Source organism: Cryptomeria japonica, chromosome 10, assembly GCF_030272615.1.
Source record: "Cryptomeria japonica chromosome 10, Sugi_1.0, whole genome shotgun sequence".
Taxonomy (NCBI): Eukaryota; Viridiplantae; Streptophyta; class Pinopsida; order Cupressales; family Cupressaceae; genus Cryptomeria; species Cryptomeria japonica.
The window spans coordinates 438,835,211-438,862,120 of NC_081414.1; the positions used below are offsets into that span (position 1 = coordinate 438,835,211).

At 41.7% G+C, this 26,910-nt stretch overlaps 1 protein-coding gene across 3 annotated transcripts in view; it reads right to left on the reverse strand.

The window, feature by feature from the left end:
• Positions 1–26,910, reverse strand: part of LOC131067554 (uncharacterized) — a 207,378-nt gene that overhangs the window by 67,948 nt on the left and 112,520 nt on the right. For all 3 annotated transcript variants that reach the window (XM_058002628.2, XM_058002627.2, XM_058002626.2), the window contains one exon: positions 25,613–25,707. In XM_058002628.2, the coding sequence (XP_057858611.2) occupies positions 25,613–25,707 (95 nt within the window). The remainder of the gene's footprint in view (positions 1–25,612; positions 25,708–26,910) is intronic.

The following is a 26,910-nucleotide window of genomic DNA, read 5'->3' on the forward strand; positions in this document are numbered from 1 at the left end:
TAAGTTGGGAAGATGCCTTTCCCTTGTTTAGGCATACTTTTCCAAGGACTCTTAAAAGAAGAAGAAGTTGCGGGTTTCTTATTGTGGTTTATTCATCTCACGAACATTTGGATAAGATTAATGAGATATTCTTTGCTAATTTTCTTTATTTTCTTACATATCTGAGTTGCACGTGTATGTGGTTTTGGGTAATGAGAATACCCTGTATCAGATTTTAAGGCAAATCTTTAATTGATTTGCATGTGTGATCTGAGAGCATTTTCTTCTCTACATCATAAGTATAGAATTGAAAATACATTTCATAATTCATTAATCATTCATATATCTAAAGATAATTGATAATTCTGAAATTCAATGTTATAACTTGATATTATCATATAATATATTGATATGTCAAATTCAAAGAGTCAAAATGTAATGTCCCCTTGTCCGCAGTGATTAGTTCAGTGGTCCATTGGCCTATTCCGGAGACCCGTAGGCTATTTGGAAAGGAGAATTAGGGTTTCCAACTTTTGTGGAGTTCTGCTCGAGCTTTTTAGGGTTTACCAGGAGGGAATTCTTCGGTTCTGTCTATGGTTTCTTTCTGGGTTTTTCATGAGCTCCAACATGGCATAACATGCATTTGATTCTTTGGTGAAGTGAGAACTTACTATTTTTAGTAAGTTAGGGTTTGGCTGTTTGGATGATGTTGTCTTACCAAGCTTTCCAAACTCTTTCTTCGGGTGCGAAGATCATGTTTTTCGGAGGAGTATTCCATGACTTACTATGTTTAGTAAGTGGCAGTATTGAGCAATTCTATTTTTAGCAGTTTGGACAAGGTCCCGTTCCTATAGCAGTTCAATGGTCTTCATTGCTCAGCTTCATCCTGGATTTTGTTGATAATCAGTATTGGAGTCATAAGTGATTTAATTAAATATTATTTCCTTATCCTAAGGTTTAATATTTAATTATTTAATTACTAATTAAGGATATATTGGGCGACTTAGGAAAAGACATATTTATATCTAATACCAATGTTATATTTTCCTAAGTTAGGCGTTGAAATTTGAAGAATGCGTTAAGTTATTGTTGAATACTTATGCAAGTTCGAACTTGCTTGATTATTGGTTAAAATGCAACTTGGGCGCCCACCTTCGGAAATGAAATGAATTATCATTTGGACGCCATGTGATAGTGAAATGAAATGCAAATTGGAGAGATGAATTTGGGAGCATTTACATTTGAATTTCAGAGGGAAAAAACTATAAATACAGGTGCTTGGCCTCCCATTTTGGTTATCTTATGAAATTGCATTGTTATGCTGCCGGTTTGGCAATTGAAAATTTGAGCTTCGAAGTGTGGCTTCCTAGCTAAGTCTCAGTTTTGTACTTGGAAGATAGTACCTAGCTGTGTTCTTGTATTTCTAGTGCTGTTAGAGAGCGTTTTGCTGAGTGTGGAGTGTGGAGTGTGGAGTGTGGATTTTGGAGTGTTTTCTTGTTGCTGGTCGCGGAGTTGCTGAAACCATATTTTTCTCATACCTCTTGACCAAGTGATTCCTTCATTTTGGGTATTGGCTCTATCAAAACGTGGCATGGAGGCAATATAGTCTGCAATTTTATAGCCGTTTATTTGAAGAATTGGATTTTTAGTTGCAAATTGTACCTTTCAGCTGGGTTGTACCATTCTAGGGGGCATTGGGATGCGTGCTTTTGTTTTGAGGCGACTAGACTGCAGATTTTGTGTTCATGTTTCATCATCCAGGTTATATCTTTCATTCGCATTTGATTTGGTTGTTGTCGGGTAATTAAGCAATAAGACATTTAATGTAATTAGAGTTAATGACGGCAGTTAACCCATCAGTTGTTGACAGTTGACACCGGGTAACTGACCGGTCACCTTTATATATTAGCGAGTCCTTGGTCATGGGGACAGAGTTAGTATGGTCATTGTCATTGTACTACCATTATTATGAATCAATGAAGATCTGAGTTTCTTTATATTTTGTCATGATGTATTCTGTCATGTCTATTATTTCTGCAATGCATTGAATTACACTTTATTGGCAAAACATTTGGTGCCGTTGCCTAAACAGACTCGGGAAAACGAGCGGATGGCGTACGGACACGATGGGCCTACCCGCGAGCGAGATTAACCCTGAGGCGGACGACACACGAACAGAGCTCTACGACGGAGAAGATACTACAACGAGGGAATTTTCAATCCTACTTCAGGTGGCCATCGAAACCTACGTCCGAAGAGAGGCCATGGAGGCGGAAGTTCCAACAAGTGCCGTGTGGACCGCACTGGAAGTTAGCCCTGCGGTGAATCAGTTGATGAACCACCTCCCCCGATTGCTCGCACAGGCTTCACTCGCACAGCAGGCTCGCCTGGAGGAAATTGCTTGCGAAGAATGACGCCAATAGATCCTCCTACAGTATGAAGAAAACAACCGTCATTGGGAAGCGCAACAGGATGGCATGCGACGGGACACTTGAACCTTGAGCCGTACGGGGCGGAATAAAGAACACTCATTGTAATAATTATGTCATATTGTTGACATAGACTTGTATCCCACAGGATGAATGAATGAATAAAAGTGTTCTAATTTTTATATGTCGTTGTTATATAAAGCCGTATGGGAATTAATGCCCAATACATTGAATAAAGACAAAAATAAGCAAGAGTATATAGATGAACGTGCAGTAGCCCGATGTGCCTTGATCCTTGAACAGCAAGCGGAAAGGCGACGGAGGTATAAGTGAAGGGAGGAGGAACGCTCTGAAGGGGACGGTGAGGCCGACAGCCACCCACAGAGTCGGGAGGAGTTACTTGCGGAAACCCGCCGCAGGATAGAGTGTACTAAAACTCAGTTGAGGGACTTGAGGGACTTGTCACGCACACCAGAGGCTAGGGAAACTCCACGGAGTGAGGAGGAGGCAAGGGAGGGAGAAGACACCGGGGCTGCCAGGAGTGTCGGAGGGACACCGGGGCACGACGGTCAAGCACCTCTTACAGGATCTAACCCATCCGGAGTAGGACAGCAGCTACCAGTAGTAAAAAGACAAGGCATGGCGCAAAAACAAAAACTTCCAAAGTTCCATGGGGACGGGAAAGAAGACCCTGTCCGCCACTGTCGCACTTGTGAAACAATTTGGGGAGTGAATGGTGTTCCCTATCCGGACGAGTGGGTAACACAGTTTCCCGCAACCCTAAGGGGCGTGGCCATCAACTGGTTCTCCGATACGGAGAAGGCTAAAATTAGCACATGGCCTGACTTGAAGAAGGAATTTCAAGCGGAGTTTTGTCTCCTAAGAGATGATAATGAGATCGTAGCCGAAATTTACGGCACGAAACAGAGGAAGAACGAGACGGTTCGAACCTACAGCCGGCGGCTCAAAGAGCTGCTAGGAAAAATGGAGAACCAGTCCGCAAACGGACTGAAAAAACGGTGGTTCATGGAAGGTCTGAAGACGTCTCTTAGACGGAAAATGAAGATTGTACCTCCCTCTTCATATATCGACGCCTATAATAGGGCAATGGATTTAGAAAGCGAGCAGAAGACGTCCAAGAAAAAGAAAAAGAAATCCTTGTCAGACGACGATTCCTCTTCTGACAAAAGCAGTAGCAATGATGACGAGTCTAATCGAAAGGTACGGGCTCTCCAGAAAGATATGGAGCGAATGATGAGAGAGATGAAGGCGACCAAAGGAAGCACAAGCAAAGCCGACGAAGGGGATTTATGGTGCACGAACTGCCGCAGCGACGGACACACCAAGGGGTCTTGTCCGCAGAAAGCATTTTGTGATATTTGTCAGATTGCCAGACACCTTACCAAGGAGTGTCCGTACAATATGAGGACCCGTAACCAACAGGTTCTCTTTACGAAACCGTCTGCGCCAGCCGGCACGTCCCAGCTTGCGATCAACAAAGCGTCGTCTGGCGGCTATCGGAACAACAGGCGAGGAGGAAGAGGCAATAATAATAATACTAATAATAGAAGCCAAATCCAATACGACGCTAAAGGGCGGCCGATGATACAATGTCGGGCTTGCAACCAATGGGGGCATTTTGCCAAGGACTGTACGGCGGAGGAAGTGCCACAAAAACTTTGCAAGTGGTGCGGTCTGGGGGACCATGACGATAGCAACTGTCCGAAATCTGGAGTGAATTTGTTGAATGTAGAAACAGAGGATGTGCTCGCCATAACAAGATCCAAGACGAAAGCGGCCACTTACCCAGATCCTCGTACGGAAAAACGAAAGGCACTGGAGGCACGAGCGGAACTGGAGAAGGAGATGTCGACGAACAAGGATGCACATGGGCTTGCAGGTACTTCTCACTCTGAAGCAGAAACAAATATTATAAACCAACTGCTATAGGTCAAGATACCCGTGAAAATGAAGGATCTCCTGGAAAGTATGCCACACTTGCAGACGACACTTCTGCAATCCGTACTGATAACCCCAGTCGGCCGACCAACACATGGAAGGGACAACCTTGGCGAGACGGCGGCAGACCCATTAGCCCTGACGATCAACAATGGTAGACACCCAACAGTGGTGGAAATGGGTATACTAGGCACCATCTTGACCGACACCATTGTCGACGGCGGGTCGGGAGTAAATGTCTTGTCAGAGGAAACATGGAAAAAATTGGGCAAACCTACTCTCTGGCCGTCCACCTTTAATTTATTGGGAGTAGACCAACACAGCATCAAGCCGCTTGGCACACTCATGGCGTAGCCAGTAACGATCGGAACACAGTCGTTCGTCTTGAACTTTGTGGTCATCCCATTGAAGAAGAAGGGATATGATGCCATCCTTGGCAGAGGCTAGCTGGTGGCGGCAAAAGCAAACCACAATTGGAAAAAGAACACCTTGTCCATGGAAAAGGCCAGCAGAAGATATATCATTGACCTCAAAACCCAACTAATTAGTGAAGAGTTGGCATCAGAGTTAGAGTCTAACGGGGACGACAATACGGACGAAGGGAAGGATGGCAGGGAACCAGATGACGAAGGCATCTTAGGAATTCAAGCCTGTTCTGAGGACGAGACGGATTCTTTGAGAGGGCTCTTCCATTGGCAAATGGAAGACTATGAATTATTGTACAGGTGCAATATGCTGGAGATCGAAGAAGAACTGACGAGAACGAGTTCCCGCCAGAGTACGAACAATACAAGGAAGGGGATGCCCCTGTGGATGATGCACCAGCGCACCAGTTCGACAAGAGTAAGCCCATAAGGTACGAGGAATCCGCACTTAAAATTACAAATCTTGGAGAAACTTCAGAACAGAAAAATATTTTGGTCGGCGATGACTAGAATCCGGTCTTGAAGACGGCGGCGTTCAAAATTTTCACAGAGTACAAGGATGTGTTTGCCTGGACATATAAAGACCTCAAAGGGGTACCACAAGAACTTTGTGTACACCAAATCCCTCTGGTTCCCAGAGCCGTGCCTGTACGGAAGCAGCCATACAGGATGAACAAAAATTATGCCGCTAGGGTAAATGACGAAATTGACCGCATGCTCGAAGCAGGAATCATCTTCAAGGTCCAGACCAGCGAATGGGTATCACCCATTGTGATATCCTTGAAAAAGGAGGCCGATCAGATAAGAATCTGTGTAGACTTCAAGTGTTTGAATGCTGTCACAATTAAAGATCCATTGCCCATACCATTCACAGACACCATCCTCGAGGAAGTAGCAGGCCATGAAATTTATTCATTTATGGATGGATTCTCCGGATATAATCAAATTTCCATTGCAGAGGAGGACAAATTGAAGACCACCTTTGTCGTAGAAGATGGCGTCTATGCATACAACCGGATGCCATTCAGGTTGTGCAACGCGCCAGCTACCTTCCAACGGATAATCCTCCATATTTTCGACAAAATGTCCGTAGGAAACTTCAAAGCATTCTTGGACGACTGGTCCATTTACAGCACGGAAGAGGCACATCTCGCCACACTTGGCGAATGCATGGAAAGATGCTGATGAGCCTGCCTCACCCTAAATCCCAAGAAATGCAGATTTATGGTGCCTCAAGGCAAGTTACTAGGGCACATCGTCTGCAAGGCCGAACTGAAGACTGACCCTAACAAGGTACGGGTCATTGTGGAGATGGAGGCGCCCGACGATGTCACTGGCGTCAAGTCATTTCTTGGACACATTGGGTATTATAGGCGGTTTATTAAGAACTTTGCCCAAGTATCATACCCACTTGATATGCTGACATGAAGGGGGGAGTCGTACATCTGGGGGACGGCCCAAGAAGAGGCTTTCCAGGAGTTAAAGTCACGGTTGGTAGGTGCACCAATCCTGACATATCCAGACTGGGAGAAAGAGTTCCATGTACATGTCGACGCATCCAACTTTGCCATAGGGGCCACACTGGCGCAGGTTGGCAGCCACAGGCTGGACCACCTAGTGTATTTTGCAAGCCGACTCTTATCAAAAGCAGAGAAGAATTACAGCACGACGAAGAGAGAAGCCCTCGGGATGGTATACTCCGTCCAGAAATTCCGACATTACCTATTGGCTACACCATTCACATTTTATGTGGATCACCGAGCGTTGATGTACCTGGTGAACAAGCCAATCATCCAGGGGCAGATTAGCCGATGGCTGTTGCTGTTACAAGAATTTACATTCAACATCATTGTCAGACCTGGCAAGAGTCATGTCATCGCTGACCAGCTATCACGGATCAAGTCTGGAGAGTCGGCCGAAGGTGTTAACGAGGATTTTACGGACGCCCATCTCTTCCACATTGTCGTCCTTCCGACCTGGTACACGAGTGTGGGCGAATCCCTGTCAACTTCAAAATTTCCTAAGGAAATGTCGTCAGGCGAAAGACGAAAACTTGTACTAAGAAGCAGAATGTTCCAGCTTATAAATGGCCTTCTCTACAAGATGGGACCTGACCAGATCCTACGACGATGCGTCTTGGAAGAGGAAATCCCAGGAGTCCTGAGAGAAGCACATGAAGGGGTCGCAGGAGGACACATGGGACCGAACATGACGACAAGGAAAGTCTTACTAGCAGGCTTATGGTGGCCGACAGTGCATAATGACGCCAGAGAATGGGTGACAAGTTGTGATACATGTCAACGCGTTGGACGACCGTTAAAGAGGGATTTTATGCCACTCAACCCATCGAATGCTCAAGAGCTGTTCGAAAGATGGGGGTTAGACTTCATTGGTCCGTTGAAACCAAGTCAGGCCCGACGATGTAGATACATTGTCGTGGCGACCGAATACTTGACCAAATGGGTTGAAGCGAGGACCTTGGCAGACAACTCCGCCGTTAGTACGGCGAGATTCATTTATGAACAGATTATCACCCGGTACGGAATACCTTTACAGTTGACAAGTGATAGAGGAGGGCACTTCGTAAACCACATTATCCGGCTGTTGACAACCGAATTCAAAATTTTCCATTCTCTATCAAGTCCGTACTATCCTCGGGCAAACGGCCAGGCTGAGGCGACCAACAAAATCATGGTGTCAGTAATTTATAAGTCCTGCGGGGTTGAGAAGGAAGACTGGGAGGAGCGTCTACCGTCGGTACTTTGGGTGTACCGAACAACTTACAAGGTAACCACTGGGCAGACACCATTCCAATTAATGTACAGCCAGGAGGCTATGGTGCCAGTGGAATTCATGGTGCCAAGTCTTAGAATTGCCATTGACAACAGGTTAGGCGACATGGAAAGCCTCCGGCAGAGACTATACGCCCTGAATAAGTTGGATGAAAGACGGACGATGGCACAGTGGGCGACGGAGACAGCTCAGCAACGACGGAAAGCCTGGCACGACAAACATTTAAGAAGGATGCAGTTCACCCCGGGGCAATTGGTATTGAAGTTTAATGGTCGAAATGAAATTAAGCCAGGCAAGTTCAGGGTAAAATGGCTAGGTCCCTTTAAGATTCGCGAAGTTGGCGCGAACGGAGCCATCAAGCTGTGGACGATGGACGGGATGGAGGTGCCTGAAGTTGTAAATGGCTCCAAGTTGAAAATCTATCACCAACGGAGGCAAGAGACGAGGTCCGCCCAGGCGAACAGGTAAGTGCGGTCATATGGAAATGACCATACAGTAGGTCCGTATGACCCCGTACGGTGCTGTAGGAAAAAAAAACAGAAAATTAAAAAATTAAAAAATATAAAAATGTTGTCGTATGGAAATAACAGTACAGTAGGTTCGTATGGCTGTACGGTATGGAATTTTATTTTTTTAAAATTATAAAAATAAAATAAAATTAAAATAAAAAAATAAAATAAAATAAAAAAATAAATAAAAATTATAAATTATAAAAAAATTAAAAAAAAAAATCCGTACGGTCGTATGGAAAAGGCCGTACGGACGTACGGAATTGAGGTTTTTTTTTAATAAATATATCTATATATATATTTAAAAATATATATATATTCGTACGATCGTACGGAATTGAGTTAAAACAAAAAAAAAGGGACGTACAGAAAAAAGTTAAAGTTATTTTATTTTGTCATTAAGTGTTTTATATGGCATGAATTCTCAGGAAATTGCCAAATTAGAAAATTGTTGGGTTATAAAGACATCCATACGGACAAATCAGCTACTTGCCAGTTAGAAAATTGTCGGGTGATAGCCGTACAATCAAATCAGCCGTACCACATTAGCAGGGGAAATCCGTACAAAACGAAAGACAGTTAAGACTCAAAACAATTACAAATCGAACCCCAGACAAGGAATTTTTATTTTATTTTGATTAATGGCGACTGAACCTAGGGGATTGAAAAAGCTAGACTGGAGGAAGAAATTGCAAGAAAGAGAAGAGAAAACCAAGAAGGAAGCCAAAAAGAAACCTGCTGTAGCAATGGGCGACCAAGACAAAGGCAAAGCAATTGCACAGGATGCAAGAAAGGGAAGAGTTACGCAGGTCACCGCAAATACAATTCTATTTGAGGGTTTGGCTGGAACGGTGTGCAGGCAATGGTGGGAAAATGCCACGAGCCCGTCAGATATTGAGGTAAAAATTGAATTAGCAAGAGCTAGGGTCCATGATGCTATTCAGATGCCCATTTTTAATATTAAGGAATTCGAACCCTGCCTACGACAAATGATTAAAACATATGATCCTGAACTTCGCACATCGTCATTCAATTTCCAGCACACTGACATCATTGTTTCATTTAACTCTGATGATTTTGAGAGAGTATTTGGCATTCCTGACAAGGGTAAAAAGATTGACAAAAAGTTAACAAAGTTGTCCGAGGAAAGAAGAACCCAGCTATTAAAAGAAATGTGTAGGGACAACTTGACTATAGAAGAATGGAGTCGCATCCTGGATCCGAAGGGAAGAGGTCTGAAGAAGACGTTTTTAAAATCTGGCATCTGGCAATGTTTACTTGACGTAGTACAGAGCAGGCTGACTGGCGCCAGCAGAGCGTCGGACGCGGCAGTACCTATAATCGCATAGATGGCAGGACTCAAAAAGGGCACAGTGTATGATTGGGCCAGTCTACTGTCAGACAGAGCCCACGACTGTATGATGCTGAAACATAAAGTATTTTATATGTCACATCACGCTATCGGATTATTTTTAGATTCCGTGCGGGTACAGGTGCCACCACACTGTAGAGGATGGCAGCCGCGGGATAGCATCGACTCCCTTAAGCCAGCTATATTTTATTGGTCAGAGCTGGATATTTTGACTACCGTCGAGGGACAGACTAGCAGGAAGAGGAGGAGACCGGTCCACGTAGTGGTGTCGGCCAGTGACACGGATTTAGGACAACATAGCACTAGTGAGGAGGAAAGTGAGGGGTCGGATGATTCAGAGGAAGATAGCACCTTCGGGCTTTCACAGACCGAGCAGCCAGTACCGCCGCAGGAGACCTCCACCACTCAGACAGTATTGTTGGCAAGTGTACCAAGGGGGCATCGTGGAATGCCTGGAGGGGGAGCTGGCAGGACCGGCCAGGTGGTATTTACTCCAGCGTTCCTGACCGTTGGAGGAGAGGGAGGACCATTGGCATCATCTGGAGTCACAGTGGGTACTATCTCTACCATCCCCATACCTAGGTTTGGTCAGATGCATCCTCGGCCTCCACCAGTCTAGCCATTGCCAGTCACAGCCAAGATGACGACACCAGCGAGTGCACCAGTACGCATGCCCGTCATCCTGACGGAACCTAGGACAGAGGAGGCCCAGAGGACGGTCGAGGAGAGGTCGGCGGGGGACGATGTCGATTCATGGCTAGACAGATATGCGGCTCTACCTTCATCCCCACGTAGGCAGGCACCACCCACACCTTCCTACCCTTGTATTCCTTCACCTTCAGGGGTTATCAACTTGGACAGTGGCACTAGAAAGCAGGGCGATAGAAAGACACCGCTGGTGGAGGAGGGGGCGGTATCACCGGAGCAGCAGCATCAGGTTGGACGGATTGGAGAGGGGAGACCTACTGCCATGGTGCAGTTCTTAGCCAGGATGGAGGAGGAGGTTCAGTTACTGGTTGCCTCGACAGTAGAGGAGTCTGTCGAACAGCTCACTTTGCGGAGACTCCTTGCGTTTGCTACATTTGGAGTAGCAGTGGCATTTCAGCAGTGTTTTGAGCAGCATGGATGGCCGACGCTTGATCTTCCAAAGATGCGAGCAGAGTGGCAGAGCCAGGAGGTGGCTGGAGGGAGTCAGACACAGTCTGTGGTCAGACAGATTGAGTAGGCTGTATGAGATAGGTATCTCAAGCTTCGAGAGACTCAGCTCAGGGCAGATAGGGCTCAGAAGGAGTTGGCCACTCGCATCCCTGCATTGGAGACAAAGTTAGAGCAGCAGAGCACCCATGCTAGGAGTACAGATGAGATCCTTGCCACCGTGAGAGGAGAATTGAGTGCCATGAGGGCAGAGTTGGCAGTGCAGTCAAATGAGAGAGCCTCAGCAGAATCGAGAGTTGCTACCCTAGCAGCCGAGTTGGAGGCGAAGCATCAGGAATTGATGGAGGCAGTGTTTCGAGTGAGGAGTTCCTGAGAGCGGCAGTTGCAGGTTGAGCAGTGTTGTGACGTTTTCACACATCGCCCCATTGCAAATGGGGACCCCTACTTTTTTGCTTTCTGGGGTTTGTTTTTAGGTTTTTTAGGGTTTTGTCAGTTAGCCTTTGCATTTTGAGTGTCACCAAGGGGATCACCTGGATAGCAGGTCCTGCTTGAGTGATGTCCTAATCCTGAAATTTGTCTAAGTCTGTGATGTCCTGATCCTGAAATTTGACTAAGTCTGGAAAACTGAAAATCCTCCAAAAACTAGATTTTGCAATATAGCTCCTAGAGGTCTGAAACCACTCTCAAACATCCTGAAAGTATATATGGAATATAACTTAAAGTATAAGAATGTTATATTCCATAAAATTATCCTGACAAAGAGTTCAAAAGGTCAAATTTCGCTCCTGACCCTCAGAGAAGGTCCACAGCGAAAAATCGCTCTGGACCCTCAGAGAGAGCCCACAGCGAGATTTTGATTTCCTTCATTTTACAATGAAAAGAGACCAAGTTTTGATCATAAATGGAAAATAAATGACTTTCTCCACCCACCTAAAGAAATTTTGACTAGAAATGATGAAGGACCTTGTTGAAAACAGAAAAATCGCTCCTGACCCTCAAAGAGGGCCCACAGCGAGAAATCTTATAAGGGTCATTGCTAGCCTTATTTGGTCGATTTGAGAGGTCAAGAGCATGATGAAGGATAGAATGAACATAATGAGGTATCCAGACTTGATTGAAGATGATGAATTGAAGAGGTTTTGCCCAAGAAAGGTAAAATCGCTCCTGACCCTCAGAGAGGGCCCACAGCGATTTTCTTTGTGTACACATTTTTGGACCTTTCTTGGACATGAATTTTTATTCATAGCAAAGAACAAGATGACATTTTCCTTGGCAAAGTGATTTTTAGATGAAAAGTGAAGCATTTTGGTCCAAGTGCAAAAAATCGCTCCTGACCCTCACTGAAGGCCCACAGCGAAAAATCGCTCCGGACCCTCAGAGAGGGCCCACAACGAGAAACCTAAAATGGGAATTTTTCATCCAAGTTTGAGGAAAGCTAAGGTTAGGCATGGGTTTGAAACGATGCTTGAAAAGCCTTGAAGTGAAAAGAAATCGTTGAGAATCAAAATTTTGAAGGCAATTACAAAAATTGCTCCGGACCCTCAGAGAGGGCCCATAGCGATTTTCCAGGATTCTTTCCTTGGTTTGAAGAATTGAGATAAAAACTTGCTTGGACAGGAGGAGAACGTGATGTGTTATGCCTTGGAGGTGATTTGAAGATTAAAAGATAAAGGAATTTGCCTAGAACCAAAAAATCGCTCCGGACCCTTACTGAAGGCCCATAGCGAGATTTTCAAAAAATGCATGTTTTCTTCAAAATGGTGCTAAGGCAAGGTTAGGATAAGGAGAAGAGACCTCCAAAAACATGATGAATATTGTTTTGCCTTCGAAACTTGATGATTTTTGTCAGAAAATAAAAAATCACTCCTGACCCTCAGAGAGGGCCCACAGCGAAAAATCGCTCCTGACCCTCAGAGAGGGCCCACAGCGAAATTATTGAAAATCCTCATTTTACCTTGCAACAACAAAGCGAATTTGGATGGAGTAGATAAAGGAAGGATGTTGCTTAATGACGAATGAAGTTTCAATGAAAAATGATGAAGAATCAAGCCTAAAATCAAAAAGTCGCTCCTGACCCTCAGAGAGGGCCCATAGCGATTTTTCAGGATCCTTTTATTTGTTTGAGGAATTGAGACCAGATCTTGTGTGGATAGGAAGAAGAGATGATATTTTATGTCTTGGAAGCAATTTGGAATCCAAAAGATGAAGGATTAAGAGCAAGATTGAAAAATCGCTCCTGACCTTCACTGAAGGTCCAGGGCGAAATTGGTGATATCCTTCATTTTTACATTATTGAGCGTTGATATTCCTTAAAATTCACCAAGTTGCTAACTTTGAGGCCTTTGGAAGGGCTAAATCAAATTCGCATTAAATTAAAGGCATTTTAATTTAATAAATTAATTTTTAGGCCTTGAAATAATCAAAAATCCACTTTGGAGGCATTAAAATTAATTTTCAAATTTTAAATGAAGGTGAGCGCTCAAATACATTTATTTGCTTTTACAAGCAAGTCGGCCTTCTTTTGAGGGGGATTTTATTTCATTTTCATTTCCCTTTTGGCAAGTCGGCCTTGGAGGGAATCAAGGTGAGCGCTCTATATAATAGGAGATGCTTTGTTCAAGTTTTAATCACTCATTCATCCTTTTTCAAGTGCAAAGTTGAAGTGCGAATTGGAGGAGCGAAATATAGCATGTTAGAGGCGAAATTCTACTAATTGAGGAGCAATTTGAGGAGCGAAATCTAGAAGATTGGAGGCCAAGTTTGCTAAGTGTTGGAGGTTAATGGAGGCGTGATTCATCCAAGAGGAGGCTATGATTTAAACTTTGCCTAGCGAAATTCATCTATTTTTACATCATTTCTTAGAGTTTAATACTCGAGGAGGTATGGCAAAATCATCTTGACACCCTTGTTTAAGGTTTGATTTTTGGACATTTGTTTTGGAAAAATCTAAGTATTGCATGGTTAATTAATAAATGATAACTCAAGATTTATCATGAAGTTTCCTAAGTAAAATCTTAAATCTTCCTTTTAAGTCTAGAATTCTACACTTCAAGATATAATGCTCGAGAACTAATTTTGAAATGTTGTGTAGGTATCAAGATGGCGACTCCAAAGGCGGGAGCATCTACAAGTCGGCAAGTTCTCATCAAAGAAGATCAAGCAAGGATAAGGGCAACCTCCTCCAGTCTAGCATCAACAAGGACGGCCTTCTTCGGTCAAGCATCATCATGACCAACCTCTTCCAATCCAGCATTTCAAGGCGAGGTACATCATCATCCTGCACATCAAAGACAGGAGAAGTTAGAGCAAGGGTTCATTGAAGGAGCAGATAGTTCCAGAAGAGTTAATTAAAGCTAGCTTCTCAGCAACATCAAATTGGCATCAACCAAGTGTCAGACGAGTTGGCATCCTAGTCATCACTTCTCCAGTCAATGTGGTCCACCTCAGCATGTCCAGATTCAATGTACCTAACTCATGGAAGGTGGCACAAACTTCGATGTACCTACCCCAGCTATCCATTGGTCGAATTTTCCAGAGAGGACATGTGTCCAATTAATACAATTTTATCATTGGTCAAGCATTAAATGTTATGTAATGGTTGTAACAAACCCTAATTAGGGTTTTCATTGTTGAATCCTGGCCATTGATCTCAAATTGATCTTAGCCATCGAATTGTATTGTGGGCACTATATAAGCCCCGACTCTTCATTTTGTAAGGGAGTTAGAAAGGAGTTAATAGAATAGACAATAGAAGATAGATAGAGAGTAGTTAGAAGGTGAGTAGTCAGTTGATAGAATAGCAATTAGAGTAGAATAGGAGGACAAGGCAAGAAATTGTTGCCATTGATTGTGAACAAACTTCATTTTCATTGAAGTAATGGTGAAGTGTGTCGTTTCTTGCAATATGCATGGTTTCTTGTTGAATCTTCAATTCTAGATGGTAGATGATTAGATCGAATGAAGGAAATTGTTGAATGCACCTGTGTGGACTTGCTGATGGTAAGTGCGCCTTGTGTGGTCAACTAGAACAAATGAGCTTAATCATAAGTCGTTACACGTCCATTGTTCATGCATTATCTTGAATGGTGATCATTGTCAGATGGTGTACGATTTGAACATATTGGAAGCATCCCTTAGAAGATCGCATTGAGTTGGTGTTGAATTGTTCAGCCTGAAGGTGAGACCCAGCCCAGTAGGAATCCACCTAGTCATTCATCCATCTTCTCGCATTCTAGGTAGTAGAGTAGACTTCTTGAACCTTGCATCTTTTGCCATTTGTTTGTCTTCCAGTTAGTTAGTAGGACTTGTGATTCCAGCAAATTAGATGTTCAGGTCATCCAAGTGTAAGTCCCCTTGTGATTCCAGCAAATCACATCATACCATAGAGAGCTTATCCACACGTAGAGATCCTACAGAAAAGAACCTTGAAGTCACCCTGATTGATCCTTTTCGTGATATCTTCAGCATTCAGAGGCTTTACTCAAGAGAGGATAAGGTACCTTTAGGTATTTTATTCTGTGTTTGATAGTGTACAAAATACACGTCAACAAGCAGGACCTCCAATACCGGACCAACCAAGTGGTACAGCTTCGGGAGCAGTTGGCAGTAGCAACCCCAGCCCCTCCACCATCAGGGACGCCTCCCTTACCCCCTCAGTAGTCTATGTGTAGTTGTAATTTTGTGGGGTTCGTAGTTGTTATCTGTTGTAGGCATATCATTCCCATTTTGTTGTCTGTCGTCCGGAGACGACATTTCTTTTTGGGGGGGATGATGTTGTTGAGTAATTAAGCAATAAGACATTTAATGTAATTAGAGTTAATGACAACAGTTAACCCATCGGTTGTCGACAGTTGACACCGAGTAACTGACCGGTCACCTTTATATATTAGCGAGTCCTTGGTCATGGGGACAGAGTTAGTATGGTCCTTGTCATTGTACTGACATTATTACGAATCAATGAAGATCTGAGTTTCTTTATATTTTGTCATGATGTATTCTGTCATGTCTATTATTTCTGCAATGCATTGAATTACACTTTATTGGCAAAACATTGGTGTGTTTCCGACTTCATTTGAGTGAGTTATGATCATTTTGGTGTTGTCGGTTCAGACTAATTATGCTTGTTTGACTTCAGATTTTTGGTACAGCAGCAGTAGCATGATTTGAGTTAATTTGTTAGTTGTTTCTTGCTTTAATCTGCATTGGATATCATCTCTAATCTTCTCTTTCTAAATTGTAAGGTTAAGTAGTAGTACTACTAACCATTTCTGGAAGTTGCTTGCCCACTGCATAAGTGGAAGAGGCTGGCTTAGCCGCCTTCTTGTTCTATAATTCAGTTATGAAGTTCAGTCCTCCCACTAAGTAAGTGGTTGAGTGATTTTATGATTGTAATGGTCCTCCCGCTGAATAAGCGGTGGAGTTGAGCTTTTGTGTGATTCAGTCCTCCCGCTGAAACATTGCGGTTGAGTGATTTGTGTCTTGGTGAGTTCTTCTCTTGGATGGTTTACCACCAAGTTTCTAGTTTACCCGTTGGATAAGCGGAAGGGGCTGGCTTGCCACCCATTATTGTATTCATCTTTTCAGTTGGTTTATGGTGCTAACGATCCCCGGAACACCGTATGCTCTCACCCTCCCAGATTGGGCTCTCGGTGAACAAAAGGTGGGAAGGGTTCCTTTCAGTTATTCAAGATCATTTCTCTAACCTTAACGGGTTATTGTGTTTGCTTTGTAAATCTTATTGCAAAAATAAAATAAAAATTTATTGGGGATATTACACAAAACAATAGAAAACTTGAATATAGCAAAAGTAACACTCTAAATACAATAAAAAAATTCTCTCTTCCTAATCCTCTCCATCACATCTAGGCCAAAGCCATCAGTTGGTTCAACTTCGAATTCGATTGAACCACAAGCAACCATAGTGCCACTCCCACTAGCTGGATGAACTTCATACATAGAAGTCTTGCCATCATCAATATTGACCCTAACAAACTCTAAAATGGATGCATACAAGTTGGCACACTCAAGAGCTATATCCCAACTCTTCGTCACTCCTTCCTTGTAGTCAACTTCCTTATGTGATAGGAGACACAAGATGGAGTGAGTATAGACCAGAAATCTTTTGCTTTTTTTTCCCTAGCCACTCAATTATGCTAAATGAGTGAAAAAAGGAGTATGTACTCCAATTCTACTTAGTGGAAAAACAAATTGCAACTTGTTGAAATTGGAGAGAGAGTTGATATAACTAAAAAATGCAAAAGAATGGTCAAAAATAAAAATGCTCAAAATTAAAATTTAGAAATACTTGTATGTGATAGAATTTTGATAGCAAAAGATTGGAGGAACATATATCTTTTTCCAATGGAGGTAAAACCATGTGTGTGCATCTGTCTTGTATTTGAATTGAAGAGCACAAATGCTATGATCTTGTGTCATGATGAACCTACCTGTTGACGTGGCTAAAATCGTATTACTACAACTCTCTCCAGCCAACGTAGAATAGAATGTTCTTGCTGAGTATGCTATCCTCTCTTGTGTAAGGAATCCACTAATGTTGTTTTAGTTGATCAAAGGGGACAACCTCAAGGTTCCAAATGTCAAGTCATGACTACGGGATAACTCAGCAGTTTGATGTGTTTTGTTGGTAAGTCACACAATTCACTCCAAAAACCCGAATTAACTTGCAAGAGAATGTATATAGCCAGAACTCAGCATTTTTTAATGTTTTTGTGAGAAATAAATCAAATCGCATATCTTCCTTTGAGTGGCCAAAAAGAGGTGTTTAAAACTAAAAGCCAAGTTCACCCATTTACCTCAAAAGGTCTGATTTTGCTAAGGAGGGGCATTTAAAATTAAAGGAGAGAAGTTTGCTTATTTTGAGTGAAAGGCCAAATTTTGTCAGGTCAAAAGCAAGGGACCATATTAAAACGTTTCCATTTTGGCCCAAAAGGCCGCGTTCCTCTAGGTCTTGCGATTTTACTTTCGAAGCCGAGTTTTCTTCAACTAGAGGCATTTAAAAGTTAAATTTAATATTTGTTAAATTAATTTATTTAATTTTTCAAAATGATTAATGTGGGTCAAAATTGATTTTTTGTAGATCTACGACGCCGAGAAGCTAAGGTGACAACTTGAGGCACAAATCAGGGACCTGATCGCGATTAAAGACGGAAGCGAAGACGCAAGAACACGTCGCAGAGCACAAGGTCAAAGCAATGAAATACGGAGAAACGCGCCACCACCGGACGACAAGTTGAAGTCCCAACAAGACCGAAGACAAAAGAACACTCAGAATGCTACAAGTCTATGCATTCTCAGAAACGTGCAGTTGGAATTAATTCCAGAAAGTTAGTTTGCAAAACAGAATATGTTTAATGTAAAGGACTACTTGTGGGCCCCATCTAACGAATTCATAATGAGGGGACACAAGTTAGTTATTTCCAACTACCGGATTGACCTGAATTGATGCCAAACAGTTGTAGGTAGTTGAGAAAGCGGTTGGGAGGATAACTGAGGATTAAATAGGCATGGGTTAAAGTTGCCAAGTTCTAGAAGGCAGATCAAGACTGTTGGATGTGTTGTGACCTTTTTCACACATCACCCCATTGCAAATGGGGACCCTCTCTTTTCCTGCTTTCTAGGGTTTTGTTAGTGTCCTATGACCTTTTGCTGCAGTTTCACCAAGCCTTGTCCAGTTCAGAGCATTTCAGGCCCTGACGATTGAAAGTTAGTTTTTGTAAGTTATGTGATTCCGAAATGTGAACACCACCAAAGTGCTTAGAGAGGCCAAAGGACGAAGGTCACAATTGATTTGGACGGATTTGGACAACTTTCTATTTTTAGAAAGTTTGCTTTTTTGCTTTTTCCTATTTTTTAGGAAGTTTCGTTTTTGGCATTTTTAGCCCAGTCCCCGGTATGGCTATTTTTAAAAAGTTTTCCCTATTTTTTAGGGATGTCTATTTTTTTTGCTTTTTCGGGATGCAAACCAAGGGTTTACACTTGCACCACTGACCTGCTTCGACTACAATCCAAAATTTTCAAGTTTTGACCCAAAAAGCTAAGTTCCTATATTTTAGGGGGTCATGGCACCTTCAAAGGATAATCAGCTCGAAAAATCATCTTGATCCTCAGATGTCCTGAAATTTGGCTAAGTCTGGAAAATTGGAGAATCCTCCAAAAACTAGATTTTGCATTATAAGTCCTAGAGACTTGAAACCACTCTCAAACATCCTGACAATATATATGAAATTTCAATATGTCTTTTCTCTTTCTTATACTTAAATGTTATATTTCATATATAGTCCGCCCTCTTGAGAGCCTCCAAAAGTCCGCCTTGAAGAGCAAAGGTCTAGAAGTCCGCCCATGTTGGAGATGTCTAAAAGTCCGCCTTGTTGGGAGGTAGACCAAAACTCTGCCAAGATGGGAGAGATGCTTAAAGTCCGCCCAAGAGGAGGGATGCCTAAAGTCCGCCCTAGGAGGTGTCTCCAAAGTCCGCTCAAGGTGGGAGAGATGCCTAAAGTCCGCCCTAGGAGGTGTCTCCAAAGTCCGCTCAAGGTGGGAGTGTTGCCTAAAGTCCGCCTTGCATGGAGCAACTCCAAAGTCTGCCATGTATGTGTAGGGTGCATAGGGGTGTAGCCTAAAGTCCGCCCAAGCATGCCAAGTGATGAGAAGCCAAGTCTAAAACTCCACCATAGGTTAGAGAGCCATGAGGAGGTGTCTCCAAAGTCTGCCCAAGGTGGGAGAGATGATAGAAGTCCGCCCAAGTTGGGGACACCACCAAGGTCCGCCCAAGATGAGACACCACCAAAGTCCGCCCAAGGTGGAAAGCACCTCAAAGTCCGCCCAAGGTGGAGAGCACCTCAAAGTCCGCCCAAGCATGTGGGAGCACTCTTCAAAGTCCGCCCAAGCATGTGGAGAGCGCCTCAAAGTCCGCCCAAGGTGGGAGCACTCTTTAAAGTCCGCCCAAGCATGCCAAGTGATGGAGAAGCCTTGTCCAAAGTCTGCCCAAGAAGAGAGGTCATGTGGGAGCTAACTTCAAAGTCCGCCATGCCTTAGGAGAGTCATGAGGAGGGACCTTCAAAGTCCGCCCCATGCCTTAGTTAAATTTACACTTTGATGGAGGCCATGAAGGAACACTCACCAAAGTCCGCCCAAGAAGAGAGGTCATGTGGGAGCTAACTTCAAAGTCCGCCCAAGAAGAGAGGTCATGTGGGAGCTAACTTCAAAGTCCGCCCCATGCCTTAGTCAAATCTACACCTTGATGGAGGCCATGAAGGAGCAATGTCTAAAGTCCGCCCCATGCCTTAGCCAAAATTTTGCCTTGATGGAGCCAAGTCTAAAGTCTGCCAAAGGTTAGAGAGCCATGTAGGAGGTGCCACCAAAGTCCGCCATGCCTAAGGGGACTCACCAAAACTCCACCCATGGTGCTGGTCATCCAAAACTCCGCCCAAGGTGCTGCTGAGTGAATGGCCTTGAAACTCCGCCCTATCCTTCCATGTTGGTGGCCAACCCTTCAAAGTCCGCCATGTTTTGGAAGAGGCCATGATGGCCAACACTCTAAAGTCTGCCATGTGTGTGGAGTGCCCAAGGGGTGAAGTCCAAAGTCCGTCCTATGTTGGAGACCCATCAAAACTCCGCCCTACCCTAGCAAAATGATGCAAAGGTCTAGAAGTCCGCCCATGTTGGAGATGTCTTAGAAGTCCGCCTAGGGGGTGTGTTCCAAAGTCCGCCCTATGCCTTAGCTAAAAAATTCGCCTTGATTGAGCTTTGCTCAAAGTCCGCCCTCCATGTTGAAGGGACCCTTCAAAACTCCGCCCAAGGAAGTAGATGCTAAGTATGATAGGGGAAGGCCCTCTAAACTCCGCCATACCTTGGAGAGGTAACCAAAGTCCGCCAAAACTTGAAGAAGATGAAGATAAACTTCCAAAAAGTCCACCTACACATAAAAGTCAAACAGAATCAACGAAAATACAAAATGATGTCATGAAAATCCTTCAAGATTTCGAACTTAAATCCAAAATAGAAAGTTTTCAAAAGGAGAATATTGGAAGATTAATAAATATTTCGAACTTATAGCCAAATTGGAAACTTTTGGAATATATTTTCTTCAAATTTGGAAACATGACAACACTTTCCTAAAGAATGAAGTTAAAATTGGAAACATGAGTTGGAAGATTTTAAGGGTTTCTGATTGAGGATTTAACTTTATTTACAAATTCATAGTTGTAAACTTCATTTCTCCACCAAGAAGTTCGAGTTACTAACGAGAGCTTAGTAAAGTATTTTCGGTTTGAAGATCATCTGGAGAAAGTTTTGAACAATGTTGGAGGTTGGATAAACTTTTTTGACAAAAGTTTCATAGATTTTTTTTGAGAAAGACAACCAGCATAAGGAAGAGTTATTGAATCATTCTTGAATTTCCTGAGTGTTCTTGAGAAAATCCAGCCTTACTTCCATCCATTCGAAGGTGAAATGGAATTCATGACGCAGATTTATGATTTTTCTAAGTATTTTTCAGAGTTTAAGAAATGATTTTTAGTCAACTTATTAGAATTTCTAGAGAATGAAAATCAATTTTTTTGGGGGGCTAAGTATAAGAAATTTTTGGAGTTATAACACTTGGTGTTGATTCACGATCACAACCACCCTTGAAGACTGAAGGGTTTTGAGGATGAAATTTCAGTTTTTATGGCTAAGTATGAAAATGAAGTGAAATTTTCCAAACACTTAGCCGTTCGCAGCCTCGATTTTCTTTAATCCAAGATAGATTTCTAACTTATTTTCCTTTGGTTTTACAGGTCGCAAGAGGAAATAGAAGCGGGATCATCATAGAGATCGCAGTTGGAGTTCACAGGCAAGGTTCATCCGGGCGGGAAGATAGCCAAAATTTGGCTAAGTATGGGAAATGTTGAAGGCATGTCAGGGTATCGAGAAGAAGGACATGATCACAGCGAATGCCTAAACAGCTTGATCCCATCATTTCATATTTGCAAGGGGTTACCCAGAGCTTTTTAACCCTCCTCCCACGCAAAATAAATTGGCAACTGAAGGCAGGATCATCACAGAAAACACAAATGGAGTTTCGAGCCAATTTCAAAATTGAAAACGGGACCACGAGCAAGGTTTGTCCGAGCATAGAGAGGGATCAAATTTGGCTAAGTATGAGAAATACTTCGCAAAGAGATTTCTTCTCCAAATTCGAGGCACTTGAAAGAATCTCAAGGCATCAAGAAAGAAAAGTTCTCAGACTTGGTGAAAATATGGGAAAGTTAAATAAACTTCCAACTTCTTGAAGGATTTCATCTCCTGAAGGAATTAAAAAGACAAGCTCCCAAGCAGAATCAAATGGCGACAAGAAGGAATCAAATTTCCATACTTAGACAATTTCTTGACACAAATTGGAAAATTCAAGGAAGACATTCAACACGTTGAGGTGGGGCCTCGTCATCTTCCAACCAATCAGATCGCTCCAAGTCAACATGTCCAGATTCGATGAACCTGACTTATCCAGAAGCTTCTAGAAGGGCACACTTCACAATGCAACAACCTTCTATTTTCATTGATGGTTCATATTTAGCAAGAAGGACAAGTGTCCCAAATGTAATTGGTCGAGGGTAGTTAGTTTTGGGAAACCCTAATTAGGGTTTATAGCTTTCAATCTGGGCCCTTGATCACTATTTGATCTCGGCCGTTCATTTATTCTTGAAAACTATATAAGGCTACCTCCTCTCATTTGGAGAGTGTGAGGTTTTTGATGTATTGTTAATTAAGGTCATTTCCAGATAATATATTGCATGTGCGCTACTTTGTAATCTCTATTATTTGAATGATTTGCATGGTTTCAATTGCCTCAACACTTAGTTAGAAATAATTTAGATTTGCTTTCATTGTTGTTAATTTGAATGAAGGATTTGATAAGTATCAATTGATGGTGTATTTCCGCTCATACTTTTGGTAAATGGATGATTTCCATTCTACCGTGCAAAGTTAGTCTGAGCCCATCCCCTGTGCATCCCAACACCTCGATCATAAGCACAACCCATTGAAGATTGCACCGGCCTTGTGTAGTTGTCCCTAGTGTGGCGAAGCAAGGTTTGGTTTCTCGAAAGCATCCAGTTGATACCGTCTCCAGAATTCGTAGGATTAGATTAGCCTTCCTGAACCCTATCTCTTTTTCCCTTTCTTTTGAAAGTCTAAATCCCAGAAAATCCCCCAAAAAAAAGAAGAGCCTAAATTGCTAAATCCATCTAAGTCCAGCAGTTCAAGAATACTTGTCAAACATAAGTCCCCCTTGAAATTTCAGCATACACTACCCAAGAAGCTATTCCACTAAAGTCGCTTGTTCGCACATATAGACCTTGGAATCAGTAGTTATTTTTCAGGAGAGGATAGAATACCTTCGAGTATCCTATCCTAATGTTTGGTAGATGATAAAACAGACACCAACAGGATGTAATCAATCTTGGCCTCTGGTTCAATTTGTAAAATCTATAAAAGGCAGGATGCCTCTCATTGTAAAGGGTTAGAATTTTTGTAGAAGGTTAGAATTAGTTAGACTATTAGGAGTAGAATAGAACTGTAGAAATTGTTGTAATGGCAGTTGAAGCAAATATATGAACATTGAATATGGTGTTTTTGTCTTTGTTTTCTTCTGTTCGCATGGTTTCCCTTCAGTTGGTTAGTTAGAGTTCAATGATTTTAATAGCAAAGTGTGAGGGTATTTGATGCATTTTAGGTTCATACCATTGGCGATCTGTTGATTGTAGGTTACCGTGCATGGTTAGTTTGAACCCAAAACTGTGCTTAGTTCAACTGTAGGTGTTTGTTTTAGGTTGCGCCAGAATTGGGTGCCCATATGAATCCCCATAGTCTAAAAATCCATTTATCCTTTGGAGCTTGCACCGTTCTTTTCGAGTTGTGAGGGTGTCTCTAGCAAAACAAAAACTGGTTTATCGAAATTTGTCTACCTGCAGTACTAGTCATTCTCATCATTGCACTGAGGATCCCTAAACCCTTCTCTTTTAATTTTATTTTCCAGTCCGAGAATTACAGTATCGTTGGATGCAGACCAGCTTGTTGTAAACGTAAGGCCCCTTGTGTTACTAGCAAAACACATCAAACTGTTGAGTTATCCTGTAGTCATGACCTGACATTTGGAACCTTGAGGTTGTCCCCTTTGATCAACTAAAACAACATTAGGGATTCCTTACACAAGAGAGGATAGGATACTTAGCAAGAACATTCTATTCTGCGTTGGCCAGAGAGAGTTGTAGTAATACGATTTTAGCCACGTCAACACTACCAAATTCCGTCCTAACCTTACTCACCACTTTTGGGTTTGAGAAGATTATTTGGAATTATTTTTTGTACCTATTAGCAACTTCATTGTCTCTATATGGCATTGTTCTCCTAGGCAAATAAACTACTTTTGTGCTATAATATTTGGGAGATAATGCATATGCAAGCAAATGCAAGGGCATGGTCATCTTGTTTCAGCATCCACAATGATTTTTTTCACCCTTAAGAAAAATGTTTCTTTGGGGCCATTTTCCTTCTATGCTATTATTGATCTTGTTTTATCTATCATAGAGTCCATGGCATCATAGGTTTCTTCAAGCATAGCCAATTTGTGTCAGTGCACTTGATCATACTCATTATGGACTCAATGAAACTCAAGATGTAGTCCAACAAGCCCACCACTCATCATCCATGATGAACAATTTAACCTTTTCCCTCCACATATTCCATTTATTGTTAATGACCATGTTGCTTAATGCCTTTCACACCTTCACAAGTCATCTCAAAATGATTGTTTGCAATACTAAACGAATCTTAACAACCTAATGTAGTATAAAAGATTAATCAATAAGTTTATGATAAATTATAATCTAAATAGTAAATATGTCATAAATTTAAATTTCATAAAATTACCTTTAATAATTTCAAAGTGGAGAAATCCTAAAGATGCCTTGTGACTTATGATGATTTTTCATGGGCATTTGAATCTCCTTACCCATGGTGTGTATATTTTTCACCCACTCTATCAAGTGCCAATTTTTTGCATCACCAAGTTGAGGGAGTGGATGGTGGTGTCCAAAAAGTGTGTTCATACCTTTCATCAACCAAAGCACCTGCTACCTTGCAATTCTTTGCACTGTCCATTCTAAATTTTATGGAATTAGAAAAATTACAGAAAATGGGTTCAATAACAGTTGTTCCTTTTCTACTCTACGATGCCTCTGCAAAATATGAACAACTGAATTTCTCTAATTCTCCTCAAATACCAAACTTAGATCAACCCTCTCATGCTTAAACACACTCTCCACCTCTATTTACAATTGCTGGTGATGCAAGAGCATTCCCCTAGGGCCTTGGAAGAATCCTCTGCTAACTAGAAGTTGAAAGGATGTCATTTTGTTTCAGTTCTAAGTTTTAATAGTTGGGGGTTGTTTCTATGGTTCTGGATTCGACCCAAGTCAATTCCACAAGCATGAATTTGACCCAAAAATGTGGAAACATCTGTGTTCTCTTTGCAAGTTTTTTGTTTCTATCATTCTATTCTCATATCTATCTATTTCATGACATCAACTTACTATTCATTTTTTATCACCCTGATCCTTATGGATCAACTAACCATAGACAATGTGGGCTCATATGAGGTGTTTGTGGTGGACTAATAGTATGGTGGAGAGGAATAGTTCAAACTTCAGCATACATAAACTTAGTGCTTTATAAGGATTGAATATTTACTACTTCTTATCCTATTATATATCCTCTAGCATCTAAAACTTGTCCTTAAGAGCATGCTAACATTATGTATAAAAATAATCATAGCTAATTAATCGTGTTACTTTCACTTCCTGCTCTGCAATCGAAAGAGGCACTGACTAAATGGGTTCATTTCTCTACTTGTATCAGTTTAACAATTACATTATTTTTCATTTCCATATGTTAATTAAATACTAACCTTGATTTTAGTACTAGAGAAATGCGTACCTTAAATGTACCGATATTTTGTTGATGTGCAAGGCTCAATAAAGCCATGTAATATCTTTGCTCTGTTACCATACCATCTCCATGATGAATCATCCCTACAAAAGTAGATAATAGTAAATTACAGTACCTATTGAAATTAAGAACCATAAAGCAATGAATTATTTGAGACTACTTAACATAAGAAAAAATATTATCAAGTCGTTAGCTTCCATACTTTAAGTACTTCTATACCATCATTAATTAAAAACAATATAGAGATTACTCCATGAAGAGAAACTTGTATCACTCATTTTAGTTGTATATGAGAATTTGTCCTCCATTATAGCCTCTCTAAATTTCCCCTAGGGTTTGCATATGTATTTGTCAACATTTTTTTCATTATCATCTTTCATCAAAGGATAGTAAATTAGTGTTAAGTTGAAATGCTTGTCCCAAACTTCAGATTGTTGATTGATGTCCATAAGAATTTGTACGTAAAGGACACAAGTTGCAATTTATTTAATTGATTTTCTATGTTGGGAAGTTGGATTTACATGGTAAAGTTCTTATAGGTTTTAATTTTAAAATAGTATATATTGTTGATCAATTGAATAGGACAATAGTAGTACTGTAGAATTTAATATGAATGGTATAGTAGTTGGAGAAGAAGATTGCAAGGTTCCAATGAGAAAAGGAAAGAACCATCCCAAAAAATATAAATTGATTCGAATGCAAAAGATAAATGGTGAGGGTAAAAGCACACACAAGAGGGATTTACACATACAGATCCCACTGAAAATGCAAAAGAGTTCTAAGTGAAGCCTCTTTGCCTTAGATTAACAGGGAAAAACGATGAGGATATACATAGCTTAGGGTTTTCCTCCAATTAATACTTGAGTGTTGTACCAAATCCAAAACTCAATGTTTGTACAACTTGATACTCAGTTTCTATTGATTTGTCAAGATCCATTATTATTGTTTCTGGTCAAACAGTAAAGATGTCGTGTCAAAGTCCAAAATGTCTACTATCTATTTCTTGTAGGTTGATCATGGTTGCAATATTTTGAGTTAAAGATGAAGTGCTCAGCTATGGTGGCTGCAATTTGGAGCTGCAAACAAATATATTGGCTAGTGAAGGCCAATGAAATGAGTCTAAGAATGCAATTTTAGAGTGCTAACAAGTTCAGCCAGGAAGTTGATTTGAACAAAGGAGTGATAAAGGTATAAGGGCATAATTTTTGGCATTTAGAAACGAAATAATAAATATGGTGCACTTTCTTCCAAATCAGCACATGATGATATGGATTAAAGGATCACAG